Source organism: Canis lupus, chromosome 24 (genome assembly GCF_003254725.2).
Source record: "Canis lupus dingo isolate Sandy chromosome 24, ASM325472v2, whole genome shotgun sequence".
Lineage (NCBI taxonomy): Eukaryota > Metazoa > Chordata > Mammalia > Carnivora > Canidae > Canis > Canis lupus.
Window position 1 is genome coordinate 22,576,241 of NC_064266.1, and position 24,162 is coordinate 22,600,402.

Genomic DNA, 24,162 nt, shown 5'->3' on the forward strand with positions numbered 1-24,162 from the left:
TTCAAAAGACTGGCCAAATGAGGGCACTTCTCCAAGACAGCCATGGCTCCCGGGTTCCAGCCACCCATGATCAGTTCCTGGAGGAGGGGCACCCTGGAGTTTGGTGGATAAATAACCTGCTTCCTCATCCATCGGGGCAGGGAGGAACTCCACACTGGCTCCCACAGCACCCCACAGGACCAAACCCAGGTGCCCACGGGGATCACTTGCTTACTAACACCTCCAAGGGCTGGGCCGGCTCCTTCCCCACCTCTCTTTCCCCCTCTACCGGCATCTCCTGGGATCGCCGCTCAAATCAGCCACCTGCCCTCAAATCCTGCTCTCAGGATGGCTTCTGGGGAAGCCAAACCAAGACCAGCATGTGCTCTGCAGGTATGGTGCTAAGGGTGTCACAGACTTCCCCCGTCCAGGCTTCCTCGCAGCCTCTGGCAGCCCCACATGACAAATGAAGAGACCGAGACTCTGACAACTCAACATGACCACCAACCAGCCCCCAACCACTAGCCCACACCACCTCCCTCCACTTTGTGCTCCTTCATCACCTCTCCCCCTTCTCCACTTCCCATAAAGAGGAGAAAGGCTGTCTTCTGCACCAGCCTCCTTCTGTTTGGGCCCCAAAACGCAACCGCCCTCAATGCACCCCTAAGGCAAGAACCCTCAGACCAGAAGCTCCAAGACTCCACCGCCTTCCTGGGCTAGGGAAGGGAAAACTCTGCCTCCTTCTGAGTCTTAGCAGCAGCAGCAAATAAAAAACACCAAGTGATATCTCAGTCAGCTATCCTGCCCCAAAGGAATTATTACTGTCTCTGTCTTACAGATGAGATCAAGTAGCACACAGCCAGTGAGATGATGGGAACCCAAGCCTCACTCCTTTGTCCCAGCCTCCCACCTGAATCCTTGGCAGGACGGTGGCCCACTTTCTTACCCCTCAAAATACCAGTGACAGCTAAACAGCCTCTAGTCTCTGACAGCCACTCAGTCCCTGGCATAGTTTAGTACTTAGTGCACTTCCTGCGAGATTAACATTCCCATTTTACAGATCAATAAACTGAGGCTCAGAGACAGACTATCCTGGTGTCTCGTACCTCTCTATGTCTTTCCCACAGCTTCCCTTTCATGAAGGAGACCCTCCAGAAACTCCTCATTTCTCAGCAGATGATTAGTCAATGAGGTAAACAGACAACCCACGGGGCTCCAGCCAAATTCTTCCCTCCTGTCCAGTTTAGAGAGGCCAGATTTGGGAAGAGAAGGGAGAGCTACATGCTTCCACCAACATCCTGCTCCAGGCCCCAGTGACTCAGAGGAGGAAATTGCCCCAGAGCCTTTCTGTGCTCCAGGCAGAAGGAGCACAGAAACTTGGCAGTAATGTTGAGACACTATCAACAGAGATGAGGGGCATCCACCAACTTTGAAAGCATCTTCCAGGGACTCCTAGGTGGCCCAGTCAGTTAAACATCCGACACTGGATTTCAGCTCAGGTTGTGATCTAGGGTTGTGGGATTGAGCCCTGAGTCCAGCTCTATGCTCAGCGTGGAGTCTGCTTGGGATTCTCTCTCCCTCTCCCTCTGCCTCTCTTCCCAGCTCAAATAATCTTAAAAAAAAAAAAAAAAAGGCATCTTCCAACCAAAAAGTCCATGATTTCATGACTGAGATTTTAGAATAGGTACATCCCATTGAAAATATGCCACTGAATCATACTAACTCTAGCTATTTGCTTTTGACATTAGCCAAAGCGAGAACTTCAGAACTATCTAACATCGACCTTGCATTTCCCAGGCAGCTGCTGCCTCCCAGAACCCATTCTTCCACCACCAGCCCCTCTGCCCTGAGTGTCCAGCTGAAGACTAGAGTTTAACACCTGCCCTGACCATGCCTCTGAGTTGTCAATGGGAAGAGAGTTAATCAGGGAGAATCCTTAGAAAATCTAAAAGCTACCTAGAGATGAATACAAGTGCCATTCAGATGACCATGGCAGCAGTTAATGAAGGAGTCCATGCTGACATGGCCAGCTGTGCCCACTCACAATGGTGGCACCAGGATTTCCACGTAAGAGGACCTTTGCATACTGAATTTCCCTTTCACTAGGTAGCCAGTCCCTGCTCTGGGCCCAGATTTCAAATCCTACTTTTGCCATGGTGGACATGCTGTGCAACCTTGAGCAAATCACTTAACCTCTCTAAGCCTCAATTTTCTCCCTCTAAGATGGAAATTAAAATAAGTAACTTTTTTGAACCCTTCCTATGGTTCAGGCCCTATGCTGCTGACATCTATATGAGTTCCCTCAATGAATCTTCGCAAATACCAAAAAAAGTATGTAGATTTATTAGTCCCATTTTATAGATGTCAAAAGTGAGGCTCAGAAGAAAAACTTGCCCACAGCTACACAGCTACTGAGTGACAGTGGTGATTTGAACCCAGGCCTGTCTGGCTGCAGAGGCATGGCACAGAACGATGTAATGAAAGGGCTGGCTCTCCCACACATCTGCTGTCTTCCACACACACACCCCAACACACTCCCTTACTCACTTAGGTTCTGTGACTGCCACATCCTGTATCCCTGTATCGGCAGCTTCCTCGGGCCACTCCCAAGAGCTGAAGTCCCCGCCCCAGGCTCCGCAGCTCTGATGTCATTTCTAAGGGAAAGGGCCCACCCCCAAACCCGCAGAGCCCCCACTCTCCTACCCCTCCTCCCCTGAGGTCTGTAGGCCCCGGGCCCAGTGCCTGCCCGCCAGGCCTCAATGATGAGCGCTATCAGTTTTGGCCAGAAGCCCCTCTGCCGCCTGATGCCAAGAGGACTCCTTCCTCCACTGAACAGCTCCTCTGATCACAGCCCTGGCCCCACCCAGCCGGGCTTCAGAGCTCAGGTTATAAAAATTGTGCCTTTCTGGGAGGCTGGAGACAGAGACCAAGGAGATTCCGGGCAATCCTGTTATTAGAGAGGTAAGGACAAGGAGGGCACTTCTCAAATGCTCTTGGAGCACCTATGATAATGTGAAGTGGTGCACAGGTCCTTAATGGTTGGAATCCAAGCTCTGCCACCTGTGTGACCTTGGGCGATTCATTTCTCCACTCTGAGCCTGTTTTGTCATCTGTAAATTGGACTTGCAATCCATGATCCCAGACCATTGTGGTGAGGACTCAGTGATGAAGCTTTACAATGTTCTCGGCATGGTACCTGCCCCATAGTAAGCACTCAAGCAGATGTTAGGGCTGGTATGGATGATTTAAGGCAAGAGAGGGAGAGAGCTGGGAGACGGTGTGATGTATGGAGAGCAGGAAGGGAGGAGAGGTCCAACTTGGGTGAACTGGTTGAGAAAAATGCCAAAATAGGAACTGACTAAACCCTGGTAGGATGAATCGGGGTGAATTTCAGACCAGCCTGTAAGCAAAAATGTGAATATTTAATGCCACAAGAACAAATTTTCCTGTCCAAAACTCACATATACAAATGAATAAATACATTTTATTATTACCCAAAGTAATCACTGTTTTGAGCTACTATGCCACCAAGCAACATAGGACTGGATACTACTAATTCAAGGCATTACCAGGATTTTCTCAGGTACTTCAGAATAGTCTCAGCCTTTGGGGAGCCTCCTGTCCTTCTCTGAGGGCAGCATTTACCCTCCCGGTGGCTGATTCATGGGAGTGGCATGGGAGGTGCAGTGGTGGCTCCTCAGTGTGCCCTGCGAATGCTGGAGAGGTCTGCATCCCAGCTGGTCTCTGCCTCGTAGTTCCAGAGACTGCCCACTTGGAGGGCTCCCTGCCTATGTCCTTTGGTCACTGGGGCATTTCATCTGGGCAGAGCTGAAGTTCAGCTGATAAGAACCTGTACGAATATCCTGGCTGAAATATTGAAATAGTTCCCTACTAGAGCTGGCAAAGAGCTGTGGCTTCCAGCCCCTCCCTGTGATGCCCAGCCCAGCCAGTCTAATACCTACCCCAGGACCTTCATCCCTTGTCCTCCCCCAAGATCCAGAAACCTCCATAGTTCAAAGGGAGTAGTACATCTTCTGACACCTCACAGTGTCACCCAGCCACATTAACAGGTGCTGAGCACACTGCTTGCTGAGTGCTCTGCACGTACTGTTGAATGTATTCCTCACAACAACCTATGTTTATCTCCACTTTACAGATGAGAACACTGAAGTACAGAGAGGTCATGTAAGTTGTTCAGGGTCACACAGTCAAGAAGTAACAGAGCCTGGATTTGAAAACAGTCCACACAATGGGGAAGGGCATTCCTGGAAGAAGGAAACAAAAGCACTAGTGTGAGGTGGTGAGAAGTATAGCCTGTGTACCAGGACACGCAGATCTGGACCTAGGGAGGAAGGCAAGGAGAGGAAAGTTAGACAGAGGTTCTGGGGGAGGCAGAGCTAGGAGACCCTAGACAACGGGTCCCCAGTGGGGACATGGAGGTGGCTACTGGGGTTCCTAGCTCTATGTCCACAGGTCCTGACTAGGAGGATGCTGCTGTTCTGGGGGTTACTGCTATGCTGGGGGCTGTTGCCCCAGGCTCAAGGGGAAGCCCAGCACCAGCTCTTCCTGCGAATCAGCAAGAATCAGCTGGAAACAGGTAAAATTTAAGGAGTGGTCTTCAGGAGATAGATCTCAGGGAAGGGCAGGAATGGGAGAAGGTACCACTTCCTTCCCCAAGGCTTTGTTTTCTGGCCTCCCCATCACCAGAAGCAGAATTTGCCTTCCTTCACCCAGACCTGACCTCATTCTTCACCTGCTCTAACACTTGCTTGGTTCCTTAGTGCCCTCAGAAGAAGCTCCAGGCTCCTCATCTTGGCATTCAAGACCCTGCATTTCCTGTCTCTTCCACTGCCACCTGCCCTGACCTCTTATCCTTCCCAGCCTCTTTCTCTTCCTGTGCTATTTCTTCCACCTACAACTCTCTTTCTCTCCTTCCCAACATAGTGAATTCTGTCTGACTCATCCTTTAAGGCAAAGCTCTAACAGCTCTAACAGTCCATCCCAGTTTTCCCAGGCAGAAGGAGTCCTTCATCTGGGCTCCCACAGCCCTTTGGTGAAGCCTCATCTACATGACCTGATGTATTATAGTACCCTGTCTATCTGTCTGTTTGTCTCTCTCCCTCTTGACGATGAACTCCTTATTGCCCATCCACTTCCTACCCCATTCACCACTGTCTAGTCTTACTGAACTTTCAGTTCCATAAATTCACCAGACTCATTACCACCTCAGGGCCTTTGCACATACTGTTCCCTCTACCTACATTGCTCTCCTCCCTGATCTTGCAATAATGGATTCCTTCACTTTATTCAGGTCTCAGCTCAAATTCCTCCTTCTCAGAGAGGCTTTCTCTGACAACTCTATCTAATGTAGACCTCACCCCAGTCATGTTCTAACTCAGCTCCATCTTATTTTCTTTGAAGCACTTATTTACTTTCAAAAATTACCTTGTTTGCTTATCTGAGTGCTCAGTTCTTGTCTGTCTCTCCCACTAACATGTACACTCTATAGGCCCAGGCTGCCCACTGCTCCTGTTCCCTGAGCCCAAAACAGTGTGTGCACTTAATAAGTACCTGCTGAAAATCTAAATTGCTGACTCTGACTCTAAGTGCTAGTGGGCATTTGCTGAATGACTAAATGAAAGGTAAGCCCCACCTTGAGGAGAGGCTTGTGTCCTCAGACATTTCAGACCTGTTCTCCGAATACCACGTCCTGGACCGCCTGGCCAGGATTCCTGTGACGGGGGCCACAAGTGAAGGTGTCGCCATCCTAGACCACCTGCCCTTCGTAAGAGAAGGTCTCTCCAAGAAGAGCAGTGGACTTGATCTGTCACTGGTCGGGGACCTGCTCTCGGGGAAGAGCCTCCCACTACTGAGGGAGCTGCTCCAGGCAGGCGGGTGAGTCTGCAGAGGCTGCCTCTGGCCTTTCCTCCCCCTTCAGGCTCAGCCGTTTCGGGCAGGTGTCCTTGGAGGTTCTCTATAGCCTGGAAAACACTCAGCAAGTGCATCTTTAGCGTTCTAAATCTCTCCGAGCCACTTATAACTGTCCAAGGAACAAAGCACAGTCTAAATCAAGGATGTCAGCCTGGTGGCCCTCCAGACCTCTACATTCAGCCTATACCTGGGTATTGCAAACTTGCATAGTGTTTTTTAAGTATTTCCATTTTAAAAAATTAAAACCATTTTAATGAATTGCCAATATTTAAAAATTAAGGGTTTGGTTTTTTTTTTTTTTAGATTTTATTTATTTATTCATGAGAGACACACGGAGAGAGAGAGAGAGAAAGAGATAGAGAAAGAGAGAGAGAGAGAGAGAGAGAGAGAGAAGGAGGCAGGGAGGGAGAGAGAGAGGCAGAGATATAGGCAGAGGGAGAAGCAGACTCCATGCAGGGAGCCCGACACAGGACTCCATCCTGGGACTCCAGGATCATGCCCTGGGCCGAAGGCAGGCACTAAACCACTGAGCCACCCAGGGATCCCCAAATCAAGGGATTTTAATCAAAATCTAGGTTCTCTGATTGTATAGGTTGTTAGGGCTGCCATAATGAAGTACCACAAACTGTGCCTTAAACAACAGGAATTCATTGTGTCACAGTTCTAGAGGCTGAAAGTCCAAGACCAAGGTGTGGGCACGGCTGCACCCACGCCTCTCTCCTAATTTGGGACATTTTGCTGCCCATTCTAGTGGGTACCAGATGACTCGCCAGCTTGTATCTAATGTTCAAAAAGGGCTCTGGGCTCCTCTCAGCTCAGGGAGATGCTGGGAACTGACATCACTGAGGGGAGTAGAAGGCTCATGTCCTCCCTCCAGAACCCTTGGCAGGGCAGATGGCCCCTCCACCGATGGCGGTTGGGATGGCGGTTGGGATCACCAGCCATCTTGCTTTCTCTGACACTTGCTTGCTTCCCTCTTGCAGAATGCCTATACTTGAATTCAGGCAGTCTCAATGCATATAGACAGCCTGTCCACTATATTCTCCCCATTTTGTAGAGGGTGATACTGAGGCCAAAAGAAGGGAAGGGACTCAGCCAGGTGTTCAAGGTTTGGAGGCTGGAACTACAGCCCCATTGTTCTTCATCTGGGCTGGGGATCAGGGATAGGGTTGTCCCAAAACTGTTCAGACTCCCCTTGGGGTCCACCCTTATTCCAACCAACCAAGATACACACACTCTACAGAACAACAGTGGCCTTACCAGGCCATACCAACACCCCCCAAACCTCTCACAGGTTGGTCATAGAAGATGTCAAAGGACCTGAGGTTACCCTGCAAATCCTGAGCGACAGCCTGCTGCAGGTCACATTGCGAAGCAAACTATACCTCTCGCTCCAGGAGTGAGTACACTGGGTTCACCCTCCCAACCTTCCTCAGAGCCAGGCAGGCCAACCCCTAATTGCTATGACTCAAGAGGCAGCCATGCAGGGCTACACAAAGCTTCCTGCCTATGTCACCAGAAGGGTCATAATAATTCTTGCCACTTGGGCGTGTTTCCAACTCATTTTTACTAATGGGGAACCCAAGGTACAGAGTGGGAAAGGGACCTGCCCAGGATCATACAGTGAGTCAGCAGCAGAGACTGGATAAAACCCTCTGACCCCTACATCAGGGAACATGTGCCACTCTGAGTGACAGGCAGACACATTAACAGGATGATCTGAGGAGGGTCTGGTGCAAGCACCTTAGTGTATGGCATAACTGGACTGCACTCCCACTCACCATCCAGGCAACTTGAAAAGGGCATCTGCTCCCTGGGCCTCAGTTCCACATCTACAAAATGGGTGTATGATCCAGTCCACTCCTGCACTTGGCTGTTGTGAGCATTCACTGCCGCCCTGAGAGCTCGGATCACCCACTAAGCTGTGGGTGATGATGCTGACCTGGGGTTGCAAGCAGCAGCAACAGAGGGAGTGCTTCGGGTGGTGACTACACATGAAACAAATCTTCTTAAATGCCCTTTAGGAATATGTCCACTCCTCATTTTCTTATAAAATGTAGACTTCTTGGTCTAGCTTCCCTTTTTAATAGACAAGTGAGCACAAAGAAATATTTCTTTTGATAGAGATGTGGACACAGAGAAATATTTCTCTCCTATATGATAAATGTGTCATCACCCTTGTGGTGATGTGCAGTAAACACACAGTTTGACCTGTGGCCTAGTGGGGACTGGAGCACCTGGAGTACCTGTGGCCCACCTCGAGGTCACCATCAGCCCCAGGTGATTGCCCCACTGCAAGGATGTGAGCGGGTATTGTCAGATCTCTCAGATTTTCCAAAGTATGAGATCTGTATCTTTAATGACCTCTCCTAGTTTTTCATAAGCCCTGCAGGCAGCTGCAGGCCACCAGCCTATGACTTCTGGCCTCCACACTGGGCTGTGGCTTGCAGCCTGCCTAGACATACTGCCCCTACAGGATACTGCGGCTCAAAGTCATCAAGAACATTCGCATTGGGGTACGGCTGGAACATACGGGGAACAAGACCAAGGTGGTCTTCGAGGAGTGCCACACCCCACCAGGATACCTAAGCATCAAGGTTCTGGAGCAGTGAGTACCTGCCCACACCCATGCCCCCACTTCCTGTACTGCTCCTGCTGCCCTGCCCTTCACTGACACTCACCGCTGGGGCTGCCTCTTCCCAGACTCATTCTCAGTGACCCAGGGCATCAGGGATAGGACCATCTCCATGGCTACAAGCTGCACACCCCATCCATCAGCATTTCCTCCCTCCACATGGAATGCCATGGCTGAGAGTGGGCATCCACCCAGGTCAAATCTCAGCGTGGCTGCTTCCTATCTCAGGGGCCCTGTACAAGCTATTTGACTTCTAGAGCCTGTTTCCTCACCAGTAAAATGGGATTGCCCACAAAACCCAGCCAGCACGGGGTGCCTATGGGGAAAAGATGGCCTAACCCTGGTGCTGAGATAACCTTAGCACAAAACCACCTCCTCCCAGAAGCCTTCCCTGACTCTCCCTCCTTGAAAAACCCCAGAGATCTTTATCAGAGAGGAAATAAAGAGATAGACACTGGGAGGGACAATCAGGAAGAAATAAAGAAGAGGAAGAAGTCATAGAGAAAGAGAGTAAAGGCATGAAGGGAATAAAACAGAAAAGGAAAGGATAGGGGTGGAAGAGAAGAAAAGAGATACCAGGAAGGAAGCAGCCACTCTAGAGTTCCCAAACAATACCATGGACTCCTTCCCCTGGCCTCAGTTACCCCTTCCCTGGTGTCTCAGACCCCACCTGCTCCCCCCCCCCATCACTAGGATGGACCCCCTTCTGGTGAACGAAGCTCTGGAGTTGGTGACAAGTGTCCTGGATGAGGCATTGCCCTTCCTCCTGCAGAAGATAGTATGTTGTTTATCCTCCTCTGCCTCCTGGAAGAAGGGTGTGACCCCAAGGGAGAGCCCCCCAACCTGACAAGGACCCCATCATACCTTCCCTGCAGGTGTGCCCCCTGGCCACGACTCTACTCAACTCACTGCTGGAAGGCCTGCTGCATATCACTCTACGTATGTTCTAGGCTCTGAGAATACAACAGAAACCAAACAAAGCCTATCTGCAGGGAGCCTACTTTCTAGTGGGGGCGAGAAAGGGCACTATGCCTTATGACCTTGGGAAGTCATTTCCCCTGGAGCCTGTTTCCATATGTAAAATGGGACTAATCCTAGGCATACAAAGTAGATCACACTGTTGTAATAACACACATAACCTGGCACAGAGTTGTTGCTCAATAAATGTTCATTGTCACAAGAAGCACAGACCTAACCCATGAGGATGTTCGAGCTACACAGAGAAGGAGAACAAATTTCTCCCCTCCCTCGCTGCCTCCCCACACCCTTCCACCCTTCCCCAGGGGAAGCTGAGTCCTGGTATCATTGCAGCCCCAACCATCTCAGGCCCAGAAGACTTCCAGTACTACGTCACCACCACGGAGTTCACAGAAGAAGCCATCCTGATGAAAGTCCGAGTAAGCCACTCCCCTTTCCTCCTGCCAGCCAGGGCAGACCCTCTGGGGACAGCAACTGGCCTGGGAGAGGATGGGCAAAGAGGAAAGTGAGGCGGGGCTTCTCTGGATAGGAGGCATAAAGAGGAGAAGGAGGAAGAGCAGGTAAAAGGAGGTGGCAGGAAAAAGAGGAGGAGAGAGAGAAGGAAGGAGAAGGAAGGGGACACCTGGCAGGCCCCTGCCCTCGGGGGCTGATGCTGAGCCCAGAGAGTCCCTCCTCACTCCTGGACAGCAGGAGTAGCCATAGGGCTGCGTGTCCATGAGCAGGGAGCAGGCTCCAACAAGAGGGTAGGTGGGGCAGTTCAGGGGTGCAGAATCATGCGTAACACCCAGCTGGAAGGGACCCCTCAGATGGGAAACTGAGGTGCAGAGAAGGGATGAGGCTGGCTGCCCAATTCCTGTTCACTTCCTCTTCCCCACGGGAGGGTCTGGAGGGGGGTCAAGTGGACAGGAAGGATTTGAGTGGATGGGCAGGAGGCACTGTTCACAAAGGCACAGAGAAGGGAATAGAATCAGATAAGGGAGAAGCAAGGGGAGAATTCCTGGGTTCAAAACCCAGCTCCACCTCTGACCATGTGTAGGACCTTGAGTAAGTCACTTTACCCCTCTGGGTTTCAGTTTCCTCATTTGTCAAACGAGGACAGTGATAGTTCCCATCTCATGGCACCCTTGTAAGGTTGAAATGAGATTGTGCAGGTGTGTTCAGCACTGCCTAGCACACAATGAGCCCTTGATATCGGTTACAGCTGTAACCAGTTGCTGGCCAGAGGAACTGTTGCCCTGAATTTCCCCTTCTTTTCTGAAGCTTGTGACGCCCTGCAGCCCCGACCACAGACCCCGAAGGCCTGCCCTCCTGACCCCCCAACCTCTTCCAAAATTAGCCCAAGGCAGCATGGCAGACCTGGCTTTTGGGCTAGAAACCTACAATGATATCCTGTCCTGCCTCTACACCAGCAAGGAGATCCGTGTGGACCCCCAGGACTCCAAAGTGAGTACTCAGGAAAGGGGAGTACATGACATTATTGCTCTACTTTTCATATGAAGAAACTAAGGCCCAGCTGGCAGAAGTGCCTTTCTGGGTAGACCTAGGTAAGTCACTTCTCTTTGGACCTCCCTGGAGAACTCCTATTCAGCTTTCAGAACCCAGCATATAAGTCCCATCCTCTAGGAAGATTTCCTTGAACATCCAGGTCCATTTATTTTTTCTCTCTCCATAACACTTATCCATTCATTCATGCCACAAATATTAATTGAAAGCCTACTATGTGCCAGGCCCCGTGCACCCAGGGTCCCTGCCCTTGCAGAGCTCAAAGTCAAGGAGGAGAACAGAAACTGAACAAGAAAACAGATAAATAAAATAATTTATCTTATTTGTAATAAGAGCAATGGATCAGCAAGTGACTAGTGGAGATGACAGGGCTACCTGGGGTGCTGCAGTCAGTGAAGACGTCTCCGGGGAGGTGGCCTGAATGCTGACAAGGAGGTACACACATAGAGGTCTGCAAGAAGAGCAAGTGCCCAGGGTCAATGACGGGATCAAATGAGGGAGAAATCCAAGTACATCGTTGCTTCTAGCAGCTCCTCACCACACTGAATGAAACCCACTCTCCTCCCTGTAGTTCCCCGCCAGCCTCTCCAGCTCTGTCTCCTTACCCACTTCACTCCAGCCACACAGGGCTGGTACCCACTTCAGGGCCTTTGTATGTGCTGGTCTCTCTGCCTGGAACATTCTCCTGCCACTGTTGGTCTCAGTGTAAACATCATCTCCTCAGAGAGTCCCTCCTTGACTAACGCATCTAAATACCTAAAATAAGCCTCCCCGTCTCCCCCCACTTCCTCTCTCTTTTTCTTTCTGTCCCTTTCCCTTCAAAACACTGATCACACTATGTGTGTGTGTGAGTAAAGTTGTATATCCAAAGTCATATGTATACTCATACACATACATGTAGGTGTATTTGTGTTTACTTATTTAACTCTCTGTGTTCACTGTCTCCCCCACTTTGAGGACAGGAACTATGGATGGTATACTATGTCTACAGCATCCAGTAGGTACTCCATAAACATGGAAATACAAAATCCTAAGACCCATATCCAAAGATACAATGTTACTGCTTCAATTTTTACATGAAGACACAAAGGCCCACATAGGGAAAGTGACTTGCCCAAGGTGACCCACCGGGTGGGATCAGGAGTGGAGCCAGGCTCCCCATGCTGTTCCCTCCTTCCCACACAGGTGTGGCAACTCTGTGACGGTTAAGTGAACACGGTAATTCCATGTCTACAGAAATTCTTACACCAGTGGGCAAAGGTATTTGTGCAAGGGTGCTCTTTATACCTTCACTTGCTACAGAGTGAAAAATAAAGTTAACCTAGGTGGCCATCAATAAGAAATTGGTAAAATGAGCTAGTTATGGTCATATAAGGTAGAACACTATGCAAGTGTTAAAAAGACTTAGGTTGTTCTATATATACTGATATTGAGAGAAAAATGACCATGATTAGAATGTTCTCATCTGGGACACCTGGGTGGCTCAGCAGTTGAGTGTCTGCCTTCAGCTCAGGGCGTGATCCCAGAGTTCCAGGATCACGTCCCACATGGAGCTCCCTGCATGGAGCCTGCTTCTCCCTCTGCCTGTGTCTCTGCCTCTCTCTCTCATGAATAAATTTTTAAAAAATAAAATCTTAAAAAAAATGTTCTCATCTATGCATGCTTAAATGTGTGTAGAGAACAGGATATACTCCAAAATGCCAACAGTAGTTACCCTGAAAATAGGATTTGGAGTAAAAGGGGAAGAGGTGTTGGGGTAGACTTGTACTTCTTACTTTACACATTTTTTATTTTTTATCATGATTTATGATTTTCAAAAACCAATGGAGTATGGATAGATGGATAAAAGTGTGATAATGAAAGTATAGGAAATGTTTATTGAAGAATCTAGGTGATAAGTATACAAATGTTCCTATAAAATTCTTTCAATTTTGCTGCATATGTAGGAATTTTCACAGTAAAAATTGGGAGGAGGAAATCACTGAAACAACAAAATGTTAACATTTCCAGATATATCATGGTGAGAAACCAGGTGAATGGTTCCTCCCATGTTGACAATGACTAATGTGCAGGTAGTGCATTCAGTTGAAAGCAATTATATATACTTCATTGAATCCCATTGACACCCCTACCCTGAAGCTGCTCAGAACAGATCTACAAGATTCTAAAAGCCACCCATTTTGCTCTTTTTCCAAGCTGCCAAACTCATTCAGCTGTTGTCACTGGAAGAGCTGGAGCCTGGGCCCCCAGTGGGTGTGTTACCATCTTCCTTCCCCTCCAGCACCACAGCCAGGATCTCAGGGAAGAGTCTGGGATGGGGGCAGGGTTGGGTCACATAAGCATGTTCCATCTGGCCAGAGTTACCTACTGTGAGCTCCAAAATTCACTGCACTTACGTCACAGGTGCCATGAGGTTAGAGGAGTTGATTCGAGCGAGGCACTTTGCTCATCACCCTGCCCAGGGACCATGGCCAGGGTGCTAGCGTTATTACTCACTCTTGAACAGGTCCCTGACCATGCTAAGGCACACCTACTGAGGCAGACAGATGTGCACATGTGAGACAATAGTGAGCAGTGACTATGTGCCAGGCCCCTCCACCTATATCAACATAATCTGAGACACCTCATGCTTCATCCCATTTTCATATATGAGCAAACTGAGGCATGGCAAGATGAATTCAGTTGCCCAAGCTCACACTGCTCAGTAAACGGCAGAACCGGGATTTAAAGCCAGTCCTGGACTCCAGAATCCATGCTCAGTGCCCTCTCTCCAAAGGCTATTAGAATATGGCATCTGATGAACAAACGAGAGCAGCAGATAACAGTAGCATTACGAGCTGCTGGGCTCTATCCTAAGCACTCTACATGACTGAATTCATCCAATCCACATAACAACCTTATGGAGTAGGAAGGATTATCCTTATTTTACAAGTGTGAAAACAGAGAGGTAAAGCAACTTGTCTCAGGCCACACAGCCTACAAGTGGTGGAGTGGGGATTCTGGCTCCAAACTCTATGTCCTTTCTTGCTACACATGCCCAAGGACAGGAGAGTGTGATCTTACCTTAAAGGAGCTTAGAGAGGTTAAGTAAACTTTCCAAGGCCATGCAGCAAGTTGCAGCAGAGCTATAATACCACCTCGGAGACCCTGACACCTTAGATGATCCTGTTCGATTCCTCCAAGCTGGGAGTTAAGGAACTCCATCCTCTCATCTGTCTGCACCTTTTCTGCTTTAACTTCATTCAGACTCCTAATCAGTCCAGAGGAAATGTGAGACTGACCATCAGCACTCCCGACCCTCCCACTGTCCACATTGACGGCCACACCGCCACCATCACCCAGCCAGGCTCGCTGATGCTGCTGGCGCCTAGCAACACTTCCTCTGTCTCAGTTTCCTGGGTGAGTAAGCCTTGAAATTCTTTGTTCCTCAGAAAGGCCTGGGTCTACTTGGGGGCACCTCCAGGGCCAGCTGACTGAGGCAGCGGCGGACCTCACTGCCAGACCCCAGTGCCCTATCACCTGCTAATATTTGATCGGTCCACACCCAAATAGCTGTGCCTGTTGTCAGAACATTAGAATTGAGCACCTGCTCCCCTGAATTCGGCTTCCAGTGTTCCCCCAAGGACCTCCTCAGCAACTAAGGGGCTGGCCTCTGACAACCTCTGCTCAGTGCCTTGCAGGTACTTGTCAAGTCTTCTGACTGTCTTCCCTGGACATGGCTGCATTGGAAGCCCTTGTCCACAAACTGAGGAGAAAGATCAGAGAAAACAGTTCATAAGGGGCTCAGCATGTCTGTGTTCTCTACTCTATTTCTGGGGAAATACAGCTTCCTCCAAAGTCTCCACCTCTTTATTCTGAGCCCCCTTGGGATTCCCATTTCCCATTCCACAGACCTTAAAATTGGGGAGGTACCTCAGACAAGGAGGACCAGAGGGTTGCTCCACCACAGGTGAGCCCAGCAGCATCCAATGGATACATAGGACCTTGGGATCTTAGTTAGCATGACTCTGTGGTCAAGAAATTGGTCATCTCTGGAGCACCTACCTGGCTCAGTTGGAAAAGCATACAACTCTTGATCTCAGGGTTTTGAGTTCAAGCCCCATGTTGAGTGTAGAGATTACTTAAATAAGTAAATTAAAACTTTAAAAAAGAAGAAATCGGTCATCTCTGACTGGTAGTAAAAAGTCATATTTCTGGTCTACAAGGTGACTGTGTGAATTATGGAAGCCCATAGACAACCCCCTCAAAACCAGAGTCCTCTGGCTTCCATCAATAGTGATGCTATGGCCAAGTAGCTCATTGCAAAAAGTTTTCAATCCACTGGGCTGAGCCTCATACTCAGCCCCAGCCTTCCCTGGTTTCTGGGAGCACCAGCATCATCAGTGTCTCTCCCATGGTAATACCCACACAGGCATGATCTGAACACAGATGACCAGCAGTTGAGGTGGAGGGAAAGGACCACATGAGAGGGACCAGCCCTCTCACAAGCACTCATGGTGGCCAGGGTGAAGGGAATCCCTCTAGCTGGAATATAAACTCCTCTCCTGTTCTGATCTAATTTCAATTCCCACAGAATCTCCTTTCAAAGGCTGTATTTTCCTCAAGAAATCAGGAATTAAAACTCCAGTTCACGCCAAACAGGTAATGTTCTTCTGGTTTTGGATGTTCAGAAGAAATAAGAGGACTGACAGAGAGATGGGGGAGTAGGGGGCAGGAGTGTGGTCCGGGGTGCATTTCCATGCCCACTGTCAGCATGCAAGGAGTGGTGTATGAGGAGGGAGGAAAAAAAGGAGGGAGGGGGTGTTGTGTTGGAAGGTCACTGAGTGCTGCACCCTCAAGCAGCTGCCATGACCTGAAAGGGTGATGATCTCTTTTCTCTGGTAGCACTGCTGTCACCCTGGGCCCTTACCCTGCTGGCCTTGCAAAGCAGGTGAGTCTCCCCTTACCTCTGGCCTCTCTCCATGGTTCTGAAGGACCCGTCAGCAGGTCCCTGATTTAGGAAGGTGAAAGCTTCACTCTCTATCACTGATCTTACCTTGCCCTGGAGTCCCACACCCTATGGGGTCAGGGTAGCCTCCAGAACTTGTCCACTTCACTCTTTCATACACTTAACAAATACCTACTAGGTGCCCAGCCTTGTGTTAGGTATTTGGGATATGTCAGTGAACAAAGCAAAGGATTCTGTCCTCGTGGAACTCAAAATCTAGCAGGATAAGGTCAGATAATGAACAATACACACAGTAAGGTAAACGATATAGTATGGAATCAGGTGATAATGCTAGGAAAAGTAGAAGAGGGGCAGGGGATCAGGAGTGCAGGTGAAGGTAATACTTAAAAGGAAGATGGGGGGAAGGTCTCATTGAAAAGGTAAGTGTTTGGGATCCCTGGGTGGCGCAGCGGTTTGGCGCCTGCCTTTGGCCCAGGGCGCAATCCTGGAGACCAGGGATCGAATCCACGTCAGGCTCCCGGTGTATGGAGCCTGCTTCTCCCTCTACCTATGTCTCTGCCTCTCTTTCTCTCTCTCTCTCTCTCTCTCTGTGACTATCATAAATAAATTAAAAAGAAAAGGTAAGTGTTTGAGTGAAGACTGGAGGACTTGATGGGAGAGAGCTATGGGGTTATGGGGAAGAGGGGACCCAAGCCCCAAGGCAAGGGTGTGTCTGATGGTTCAGGGAACAGTGAGGGGGCCAGGATGGCTGGATCAGAGAGTGGGAGGGGAGGTCAGAGAGTGAACGTGGCCTACTGGGGTGGGGAGGGGGGCTGGATCTTCCTGAGTAAGATAAAAGTTAATGCAAGGTTCTGAGGACAGAAGTAGCAGACTGGAGAGGGCTGGAGCAGAGGCAGGAAGGCCACTGAGCAGGCTGGTAGAACAATGCAGAGGCTTGATGAGGCTTGGACAGGATGGTGGCAGGTGGCAGTGGGGTTGGGGGAGGAGTGGCCAGGTGCAAGACACATTCTGAACATAGAGCTGACAGGATTTCCTGCTGCATTGGATGTGGGGAAGAAGTGAGAGAGGTGTGCAGGATGATGGAACACCTCCTTCTCTACAAGTTGAATGCCTCCTTCGGGAGAACATTCAGTTTGCACCCCCTTTCTGGGTTTCCACGCCCATGGCCTCCCAGCATAGTGTCCTGAGCCACCTCAGCCATCTGCACCCCATGTGGCAGAGAGGAGTTTCTGCTTAGTGTGATGAGTCTGGTCCCTCCTCACCCTTGGGACACTGGCCCCACTTGTCAATGAGTCCACAGGTGGAACACACGGTCTCTTCCTTCAAGCACTGTTCTTGCTCCTACACTGAAAGTTTTTCACTGCCCCTGCCTGTCTGAGGGAGGCCCCCTAAAGTAACTCCCCTTTTGCCCCACCCTGGGGATATCCCACCATCCTCCACTTCCACAAGACTATGAACCTCATTCTCTAGGCTTTAATAGGAGAAGGCTGCAAGATGGAAAAACAACAAGATGAAAGGACTGAACAAGAACATGTTACTGGGAAATACTTCAAAATTATCAGCCCTGCTGTATGAGACCTTGCTCTGGCCTTACTTGCATAGGATCTCAGGCATGAAATGTCCTAAAGATTATCTTCCCAGGTCAATGTCCCTTCTAAGACATCATCAGAGGGCAGTCATCCAGACCAGGGCTGCTGTATATGGTTGCACAGGTCATGCACTGTACAAGCCACTGACATCATAGATAATACAGATACAAATATGTTTGTAACAGTCTCCCAGTACATGAGATAAGAATGTCTTTAAAAAGGGAAGTCTTTTTCCAATCTGTCCAAATGGGTTGGGGCAGCCCTGATCAACCTCTTGAAACTCTTAAACATCCCAGGTAACAGGAGGCTTGCTATCTCAATGAGAAAATTCCTGCCCCGTTACCAAACTGGTCTAAGCATTGGAGAGCTCCTCCTCGAACTGACACAAAGTTGGTCCCTGTGAAGCTCTGGTCCTGGGGTTTCCTCTGGCCCAACCTATTTGCTCTCCCCCTGGGCCATTCTACAGATATGAAGATAGCCCCTGTGACCTAGAGTGAGGGTAACTCTTTGTCAGGTCCCTCAACTTGCCCCAGGCCCTTCATTCTCCGGTCAGCTGGCTCCAATGCCCTTTATAAATGGAGCCCCCAGGACTATTTCTGATCTCCTTTGGGCACCTGTAGTGTGGAGGTGCCCAATTCCCATGATCAGAATCTGCCAACCCAGCAAAGTGACCTTCCTGTTCTTTTTTCATCTGTTGTAGGAAAAACGTTTGGAGGCCTTTCTCTTAGAGCTTCTGAACAGGATATTTTTGCCCCATCACAATGGTGAGCCCCCCATATTTCTCCCCATGCCCATATACCATGCAGCTTGGAACAGCATTAACTGTGTCCAAAGCTCTGCGTGGACAGCTGGTTTCTGCCTTGTCCCCTAGAGTTGGTCAAGAACTGCCCACAGGCAAGGCAGATGGAGGCAGGGTAGACACTGAAATTTGGAGTGTGGCAGATAGCGGGGTGGGAAGGGCCCTTGTTCTTTGCCCAGTCAGCTTGTGCTGAGAGGAGCCCAGAAGTGGGATGCGTGGCCAGGAAGGCTTCTTAGGGGATTGGCATCTTGGAAAGTGAGAACAGGTAGGGGCCTTAGAGATGGTGGAGACCACAGTTCACAACTCCAGTGCTTTCAGGGTCCAGGGAGGTACCATTCCCAAAGGAAGCAGGTCAGGTGGGGCCGACAGCAAACATGCACTGCTGTAAGTGGGCAGCTAACACTCAGCTCAGTCAAACGTTGCCAATAGGGTAGATGTTTTGTATCTTAGACACTCTAAAGCTGAATTTTTTTGAGACATCACATCTATATTTAGCTATCAGCAACAAAACAGCACTGTCTTTGTTCCAGCTCCCTCAGAAGCAGATCCTGAGATAACAGACTGCAGGTAGATGTGAGGGAGATGACCCTAGGAAGTGGGAAGTGAGTTCTAAGGGAGTGTGGAGCCTAGTCAGGTTCCTCTGCTCCATAGAACTCACTGTTCTCCCTCCCCTGACACAGTCTATGCAACAATTGCCCACCTACTTACATGATTATTTGGTCAACGGCCATTACCTTAAACAAATGGTAAGCTGCCCAAGGGTGAGGACCCTGTCTGCTTTTCATTGTCTCCCCACACCCCGTCCAGTGCCTCCCATCCAGGAGACACTCCGGGAGTACATACAGGATAACCAGCTCAGACCTTACTCACCTTTGAGAAATCATCTGGCTCAGCTTCCTCCTTTTTCAAATGGGCTCACTGAAATTAAATGACTTATCCAAGGTCACACAGCAAGTCTGGCAGAGCTGAGCCCAGAACTGTGGCTTTTTTTCCCCCTTATAGGGGCATCTCTCTACACTCCAACTTGAAGACTCCTGTTAGGACTGCAGAGTGAGGCTAGAGATGCAGGCAGGAACTCAAATTCTGGTTGGGTTGAAGGGTTTGGCATCATTCTGTGGCCCTCAATAGCCAGGAAAAGTTCTGGGCATAAAATAAGTAAATCTGTGTTCAAGAAGGGGGACCAGTTGGAGGTGGTGAACAGTGGTGATGAAAGGCCCAGCAAGGCAGCCAGAAAAAGAGTGTAGGTAAGCAAGGATGCAACCTCACCTGGCCAGTGCCTACCACAAGCAGCTTATTCAATAAGTGTATCTTAGATCCTCGACCAAAGAGAGCTATGGTGAGAGTCAAGAGATAACCCAGGAGCTAGGTCTGGGTTCATGAAGCCTAGATAGTCTTGCAGGTTCTGAACACCCAGGCCAGTCGGTTGTACAATGTTAGAAGGTGCCATTCACACTGGGGTCCTGTCCAAGCTCCCCCACAAGGAAGAAAGGAGCAGGGCCAAAGCCACTGAAGGAAATATAGGAGAACTGCCTGTAAGAAGCAGCCTAAGAGTGAGAAAATTGGCAGGGAAGAGATTCACAGAAGCCTCTGATGCAGGCAGGGTCATCTGGTCCCAACACAGAGAAAGGATTGCAATGAGGAGGAGTTAGAAGGCTGGTGACAAGGCCTCTGCAAATCACAGGCCAGATGGGAGACCAGAGGCACCTGTCACTCTTCCTCCACCCTGCCTCTCACCTAACTGGGCTGGAATGACACAAAGGGCCAGCAAGGGGGTATGAGACCCTCCCCTGAGCCCAGAGTGATGGTGGGGAGCCTGGGGGGGGAGCGGTAAGGGCTGGTCAGTGCAAAATTTGGGGCAGGAGGGGCCCATACCAGGCCCTCAAAGTCAAATCTCAGAAATTCAGTTTGCCAAAAATCAACTGGCCAAATGGTTAATTCTTTGAAACTCAATTTACAAAATGACCAATTCTCCAAGTTTACCATTTACCAACTTACCAAAAATTTACTCTAAGGATTACCTTTCATATATTTGATAAATGAGTATATTGACTAATATTTTCTTTAATATATTTAATGGATATTTTCTTATTATATAACCAAGTTCCTAGTGTTTTAAGGCTGATTTTTCAGTTTATACTGACTTGTTCCTAATCTTTTTCTGAGACATTTTGTTTCTGCCAACATTCTAGCATTTTCAGGAGCACATTGTTTCAGTTGTTTTCCTCAATTAAATGAGAAGAATGAAATTCATTAATAGAATCCTAAGATGCTTTCAACAAACCGAACATTCCTTAAAATGCTGCTAAGAATATCTCCACAAGAATGTGTTCATAGTTACTGAAATTTTCCAAGAAGAAATTCCCTCAAGGCAGTTTTTTGGTTTTTTTTTTTTTTTAAGATTTTATTTATTTATTCATGACAGACACAGAGAGAAAGAGGCAGAGACACAGGCAGAGGGAGAAGCAGGCTCCGTGCAGGGAACCCAACATGGGACTCAATCCCAGGTCTCCAGGATCACACCTTGGGCTGAAAGCGGTGCTAAACCACTGGGCCACTGGGGCTGCCCTCAAGGCAGCTTTTGAATAAATGAGTAGAGTAGCTGTTTAGAGACCTGATTTTCTGGAGTGAGGTTACCTGATAAGGGACAGTGTCCCCTGAGAAAGGGGAGGAGAAAGGGGCCATGCCAAGTCCCTTCTCTGCTCTGGACAGTGGAGCAGTCAGCCAGGGGCCAGCTGGCACGGCCCCACCCCACACTCATCAGGGCACTGAACTCTCCCCTACCCACACTTCTCACAGAGCTGCTCGGAGAACAAGACCTTCCGCTGCCCAACGTCAAGGGCATCTCCTTTGACCAGGCCCACGTGGAGCCCTCCAAGGTAAATGCTGAGAAAAAGAGCCTCCTGAGACACCCATGGGAGGTCAGAGCTCGAAGGGTCTTGGACCCCTACAGGTGCCTTGTCTTCATCCTGCAGGGGTAGAGGCTGAGTCTCAGGCAGAGGAGGCACTGCATGTGGCAAGCCCTTTACTTCCCTAGTCTCACCATCTCATAGCCCTCCTGGATGTGAGGAGGGCTCACATTTATAGATGAAGAAACTGAGGTTCCATGAGGCTCCATGAATCCCTCAGGGAGCCAGGCCACTGGCTCACTGAAAGCTTCAATGCCTCACACAGGAAGTTGTCACAATGAGCTCCATGAAGTTGATGTTATTATTTCTCCCATTTTACAAGGGAAGGAACTGACTGCTCAGAGAGGCAGAGACATTTGCCCAGGGTTCCAATTGGGGTTTATCTAATTTTAAAGCCTTTACCCTTAGCCAGGACCACCCACTAACCCCCCGCCCCCAGAACAGGGCTCTTGCCTCTGGCACCTGCTTTCTGTGAACTATCAGAGGGTAGAAACCCAGGCTGGCACTAGGTTGGCTAAATGCCACAGAGGTAAGATGAAGCCAACAAGCAGAGGGCCAAGAAAACTAGCAGAGGAACCACAGAGGTGCCACCAAGGAAGAAGGCCAGCTCTGAATCTGCCCCCAGAGTCACCTTGCCCCCTTGGCCTTCATTCCATCCCTCCATGAGGTTAATCTGAGAAGTAGATGGGGTTGGTGGAAAGACATGCCCTTCATGTCTTCATTTCCCACCTTAACGAGACTCCCACTTCAACAGCAGTGCTGAAGGGGCTCTAGGGTCAGGGCAGAGAGACAATCAGATGGAACCTCCTGGCTGTGACATCAGGCAAGCCACTGCCCCTCCCTCAGCCTGTTGTCCCTGTCTATAAAATGGAGATAAAGATAGACAGTGGAGGTGAGGGTTCCCCTCAGAGGCACAAGGAACTGCTAGGACCACTGATTTCACTCAGCCCTACTTTGACCCACCATCCCAGACCTAAAATTTGAGCTTCAGGATCCTCAGCTTATGCCTGGTTCCCAATCTTGATATTTGGGAGACACTAGAAACCTGCTTTCAAGAACCAGAAGTTACAGTGCCAGAGGCAGGAGAGAGCAGCAGCAGTTTGTCTCATAAAACCCCAGATCCTTGCCTGTGCTACTTCCCCACCCCATCCTCAGACCCCTACCCTATGCCCCACTCAACCAGGGATGACCCTGGCAGGGAGCGGTCAGCCCAAGATGAGCTACTACAGGTAATACAGGGGCTAGGGCTGCTCCAGGAATGATGCCACAACACCTGGCAAAGTGGGCCAGGAATGGCAGGGGTCCCTCTATAGTTCTGAATGCCAAAAATGGCCAAGTCAGAACACAGCTGCAGCAGCTCTCTCATAACCAGACCTACAGAGACAAGAGGAGACAGAGTGGGAGGACTCATAGGCTCACTCACTGATTCACTTCTAGGCTGCCTCGTACATTTGTGCCAGTTACGTATTACACAACTCCAAAATGCACCACTCATACTATGGTACAGAAACGACATCGCCTGGAGTTGGGCAGTGCACAAACTGCACATCCTTACATGGCCACCCTAATCACTCCCTCATTCATTCACTGTCACTAGTTCATTCTGTTAATACATATCACTGGCACTCTGTGCCTGGCCATGTGCCGAGTGATGCTAGGACAAAGATAGGAGTTAGACCCAGTCCCTGAAACCTTCAAGAGCTCCCCTTCTGGTGGAAAAACAGGTACAGAAACAGATAGATTCCAGTAGCATGGTTTGGGCATTGTGGGTGGGAGCACGTAGAGGCTCTAGCTGGATGAGAAACCTACCTCAGGGTGACCATGGCAGGATGAGCCCCAGTGCATCAGAAATAGTAGAGGACTCTTGATAGATAGGTTTTCAGGAAGAGCTCCAAGGCTTGATCTGTTCCTTCCTTCACAGACATTCTCAAGATCCTTCTTCCCCTGCACTCTGTCCCCTTGTCCAGTCTGTCCCTGACCCTGCCTTCTTGCCAACAGGGGAAGCTGTACCCTTAGGACACATACAACCCTACTCAAGATGGCGAGCCTGGGATAGCTGGTTTTGTGGGCAGCAAGGACAGAGAGGGCATGTCTACCTGTTTCTATCCACAGGGTTATGTGCTCCTGACCGTTCCAGAGGAATAGCCGGTTCTTACCGAAGGCCTGTCCCTCCCTCAGCCACAAGTGGTCTGGATCCTTGAGAGTCCAAGAATGGCCACAGTCACAGTGGAACATCTCAGTTGCAATAAGATGATTTCTGTTTAAGAGGGAGTCTGGGGGCAGCCCGGGTGGCTCAGTGGTTTAGCACCGCCTTCATCCCAGGGCCTGATCCTGGAGACCCAGGATCAAGTCCCACATCGGGCTCCCTGCATGGAGCCTGCTTCTCCTTCTGCCTGTGTCTCTGCCTCTCTCTCTCTCTCTCTCTCTCTGTGTGTGTCTCTCATGAATAAATAAATAATCTAAAAAAAAAAAAGGGAGTCTGGTTCTGAGTTTGCTAGGGGACTCTGGGAGGTGGCAAAGCTACCCTGAAATGTTTAAAAGGAAGGGCTTTTCTCCTTAGTAGTTCTTGGGTGTCCTTGGCACCTCAGGGAGATATTCTGAATTCTGTCTTCAGCATCTCAGGGAAGGGAGGCTCCTCAGAAGACACAGGGAGAGCTTGAGCTTCAAGAGCTCAGGCCCAGGGACACCTGAGTGGCTCAGCAGTTGGTGTATCAAGGGCTGGGAGACATATTCACCGAGCAGAGTTGAATCCTAAACCCAGAATTTTCCCACCCATGTGTGAGCACACTGCCTAATGCATGGTAGATACATAGTAGGTACAAAATAACTGAATGGAGGCATCCTTAGGACCTTGAAGAAAGCCAAGGAAGCCTTGGCCTGCTCCTCAGCAGGAA

General features: G+C 49.5%; 1 protein-coding gene across 1 annotated transcript; it reads left to right on the forward strand.

The window, feature by feature from the left end:
• The first annotated feature begins 1,968 nt into the window (after positions 1 to 1,968).
• Positions 1,969 to 23,854, forward strand: LOC125753582 (uncharacterized). The gene is made up of 15 exons (XM_049100781.1): positions 1,969 to 2,046; positions 4,516 to 4,576; positions 5,667 to 5,874; positions 7,205 to 7,309; positions 8,387 to 8,518; positions 9,239 to 9,323; positions 9,421 to 9,484; positions 9,767 to 9,942; positions 10,784 to 10,966; positions 14,273 to 14,425; positions 15,600 to 15,667; positions 15,911 to 15,956; positions 18,264 to 18,327; positions 21,159 to 21,238; positions 23,381 to 23,854. Exons 1-15 carry the CDS (start codon positions 1,969 to 1,971, stop codon positions 23,411 to 23,413), a joined length of 1,536 nt encoding a protein of 511 aa, XP_048956738.1. The 3' UTR covers positions 23,414 to 23,854.
• The last annotated feature ends 308 nt before the right edge of the window (positions 23,855 to 24,162 follow it).

What these genes read in the sequence shown, in the direction of transcription:
- LOC125753582 (XM_049100781.1), top strand. Translation starts at nt 1,969, where the DNA reads ATGGCAGCAGTTAATGAAGGAGTCCATGCTGACATGGCCAGCTGTGCC. An exon ending in GAGCTGCTCCAGGCAGGCGG is followed by an intron (nt 5,875 to 7,204) that starts GTGAGTCTGCAG and finishes AACCTCTCACAG; the next exon opens with GTTGGTCATAGAAGATGTCA. An exon ending in CCCACGTGGAGCCCTCCAAG is followed by an intron (nt 21,239 to 23,380) that starts GTAAATGCTGAG and finishes TTCTATCCACAG; the next exon opens with GGTTATGTGCTCCTGACCGT.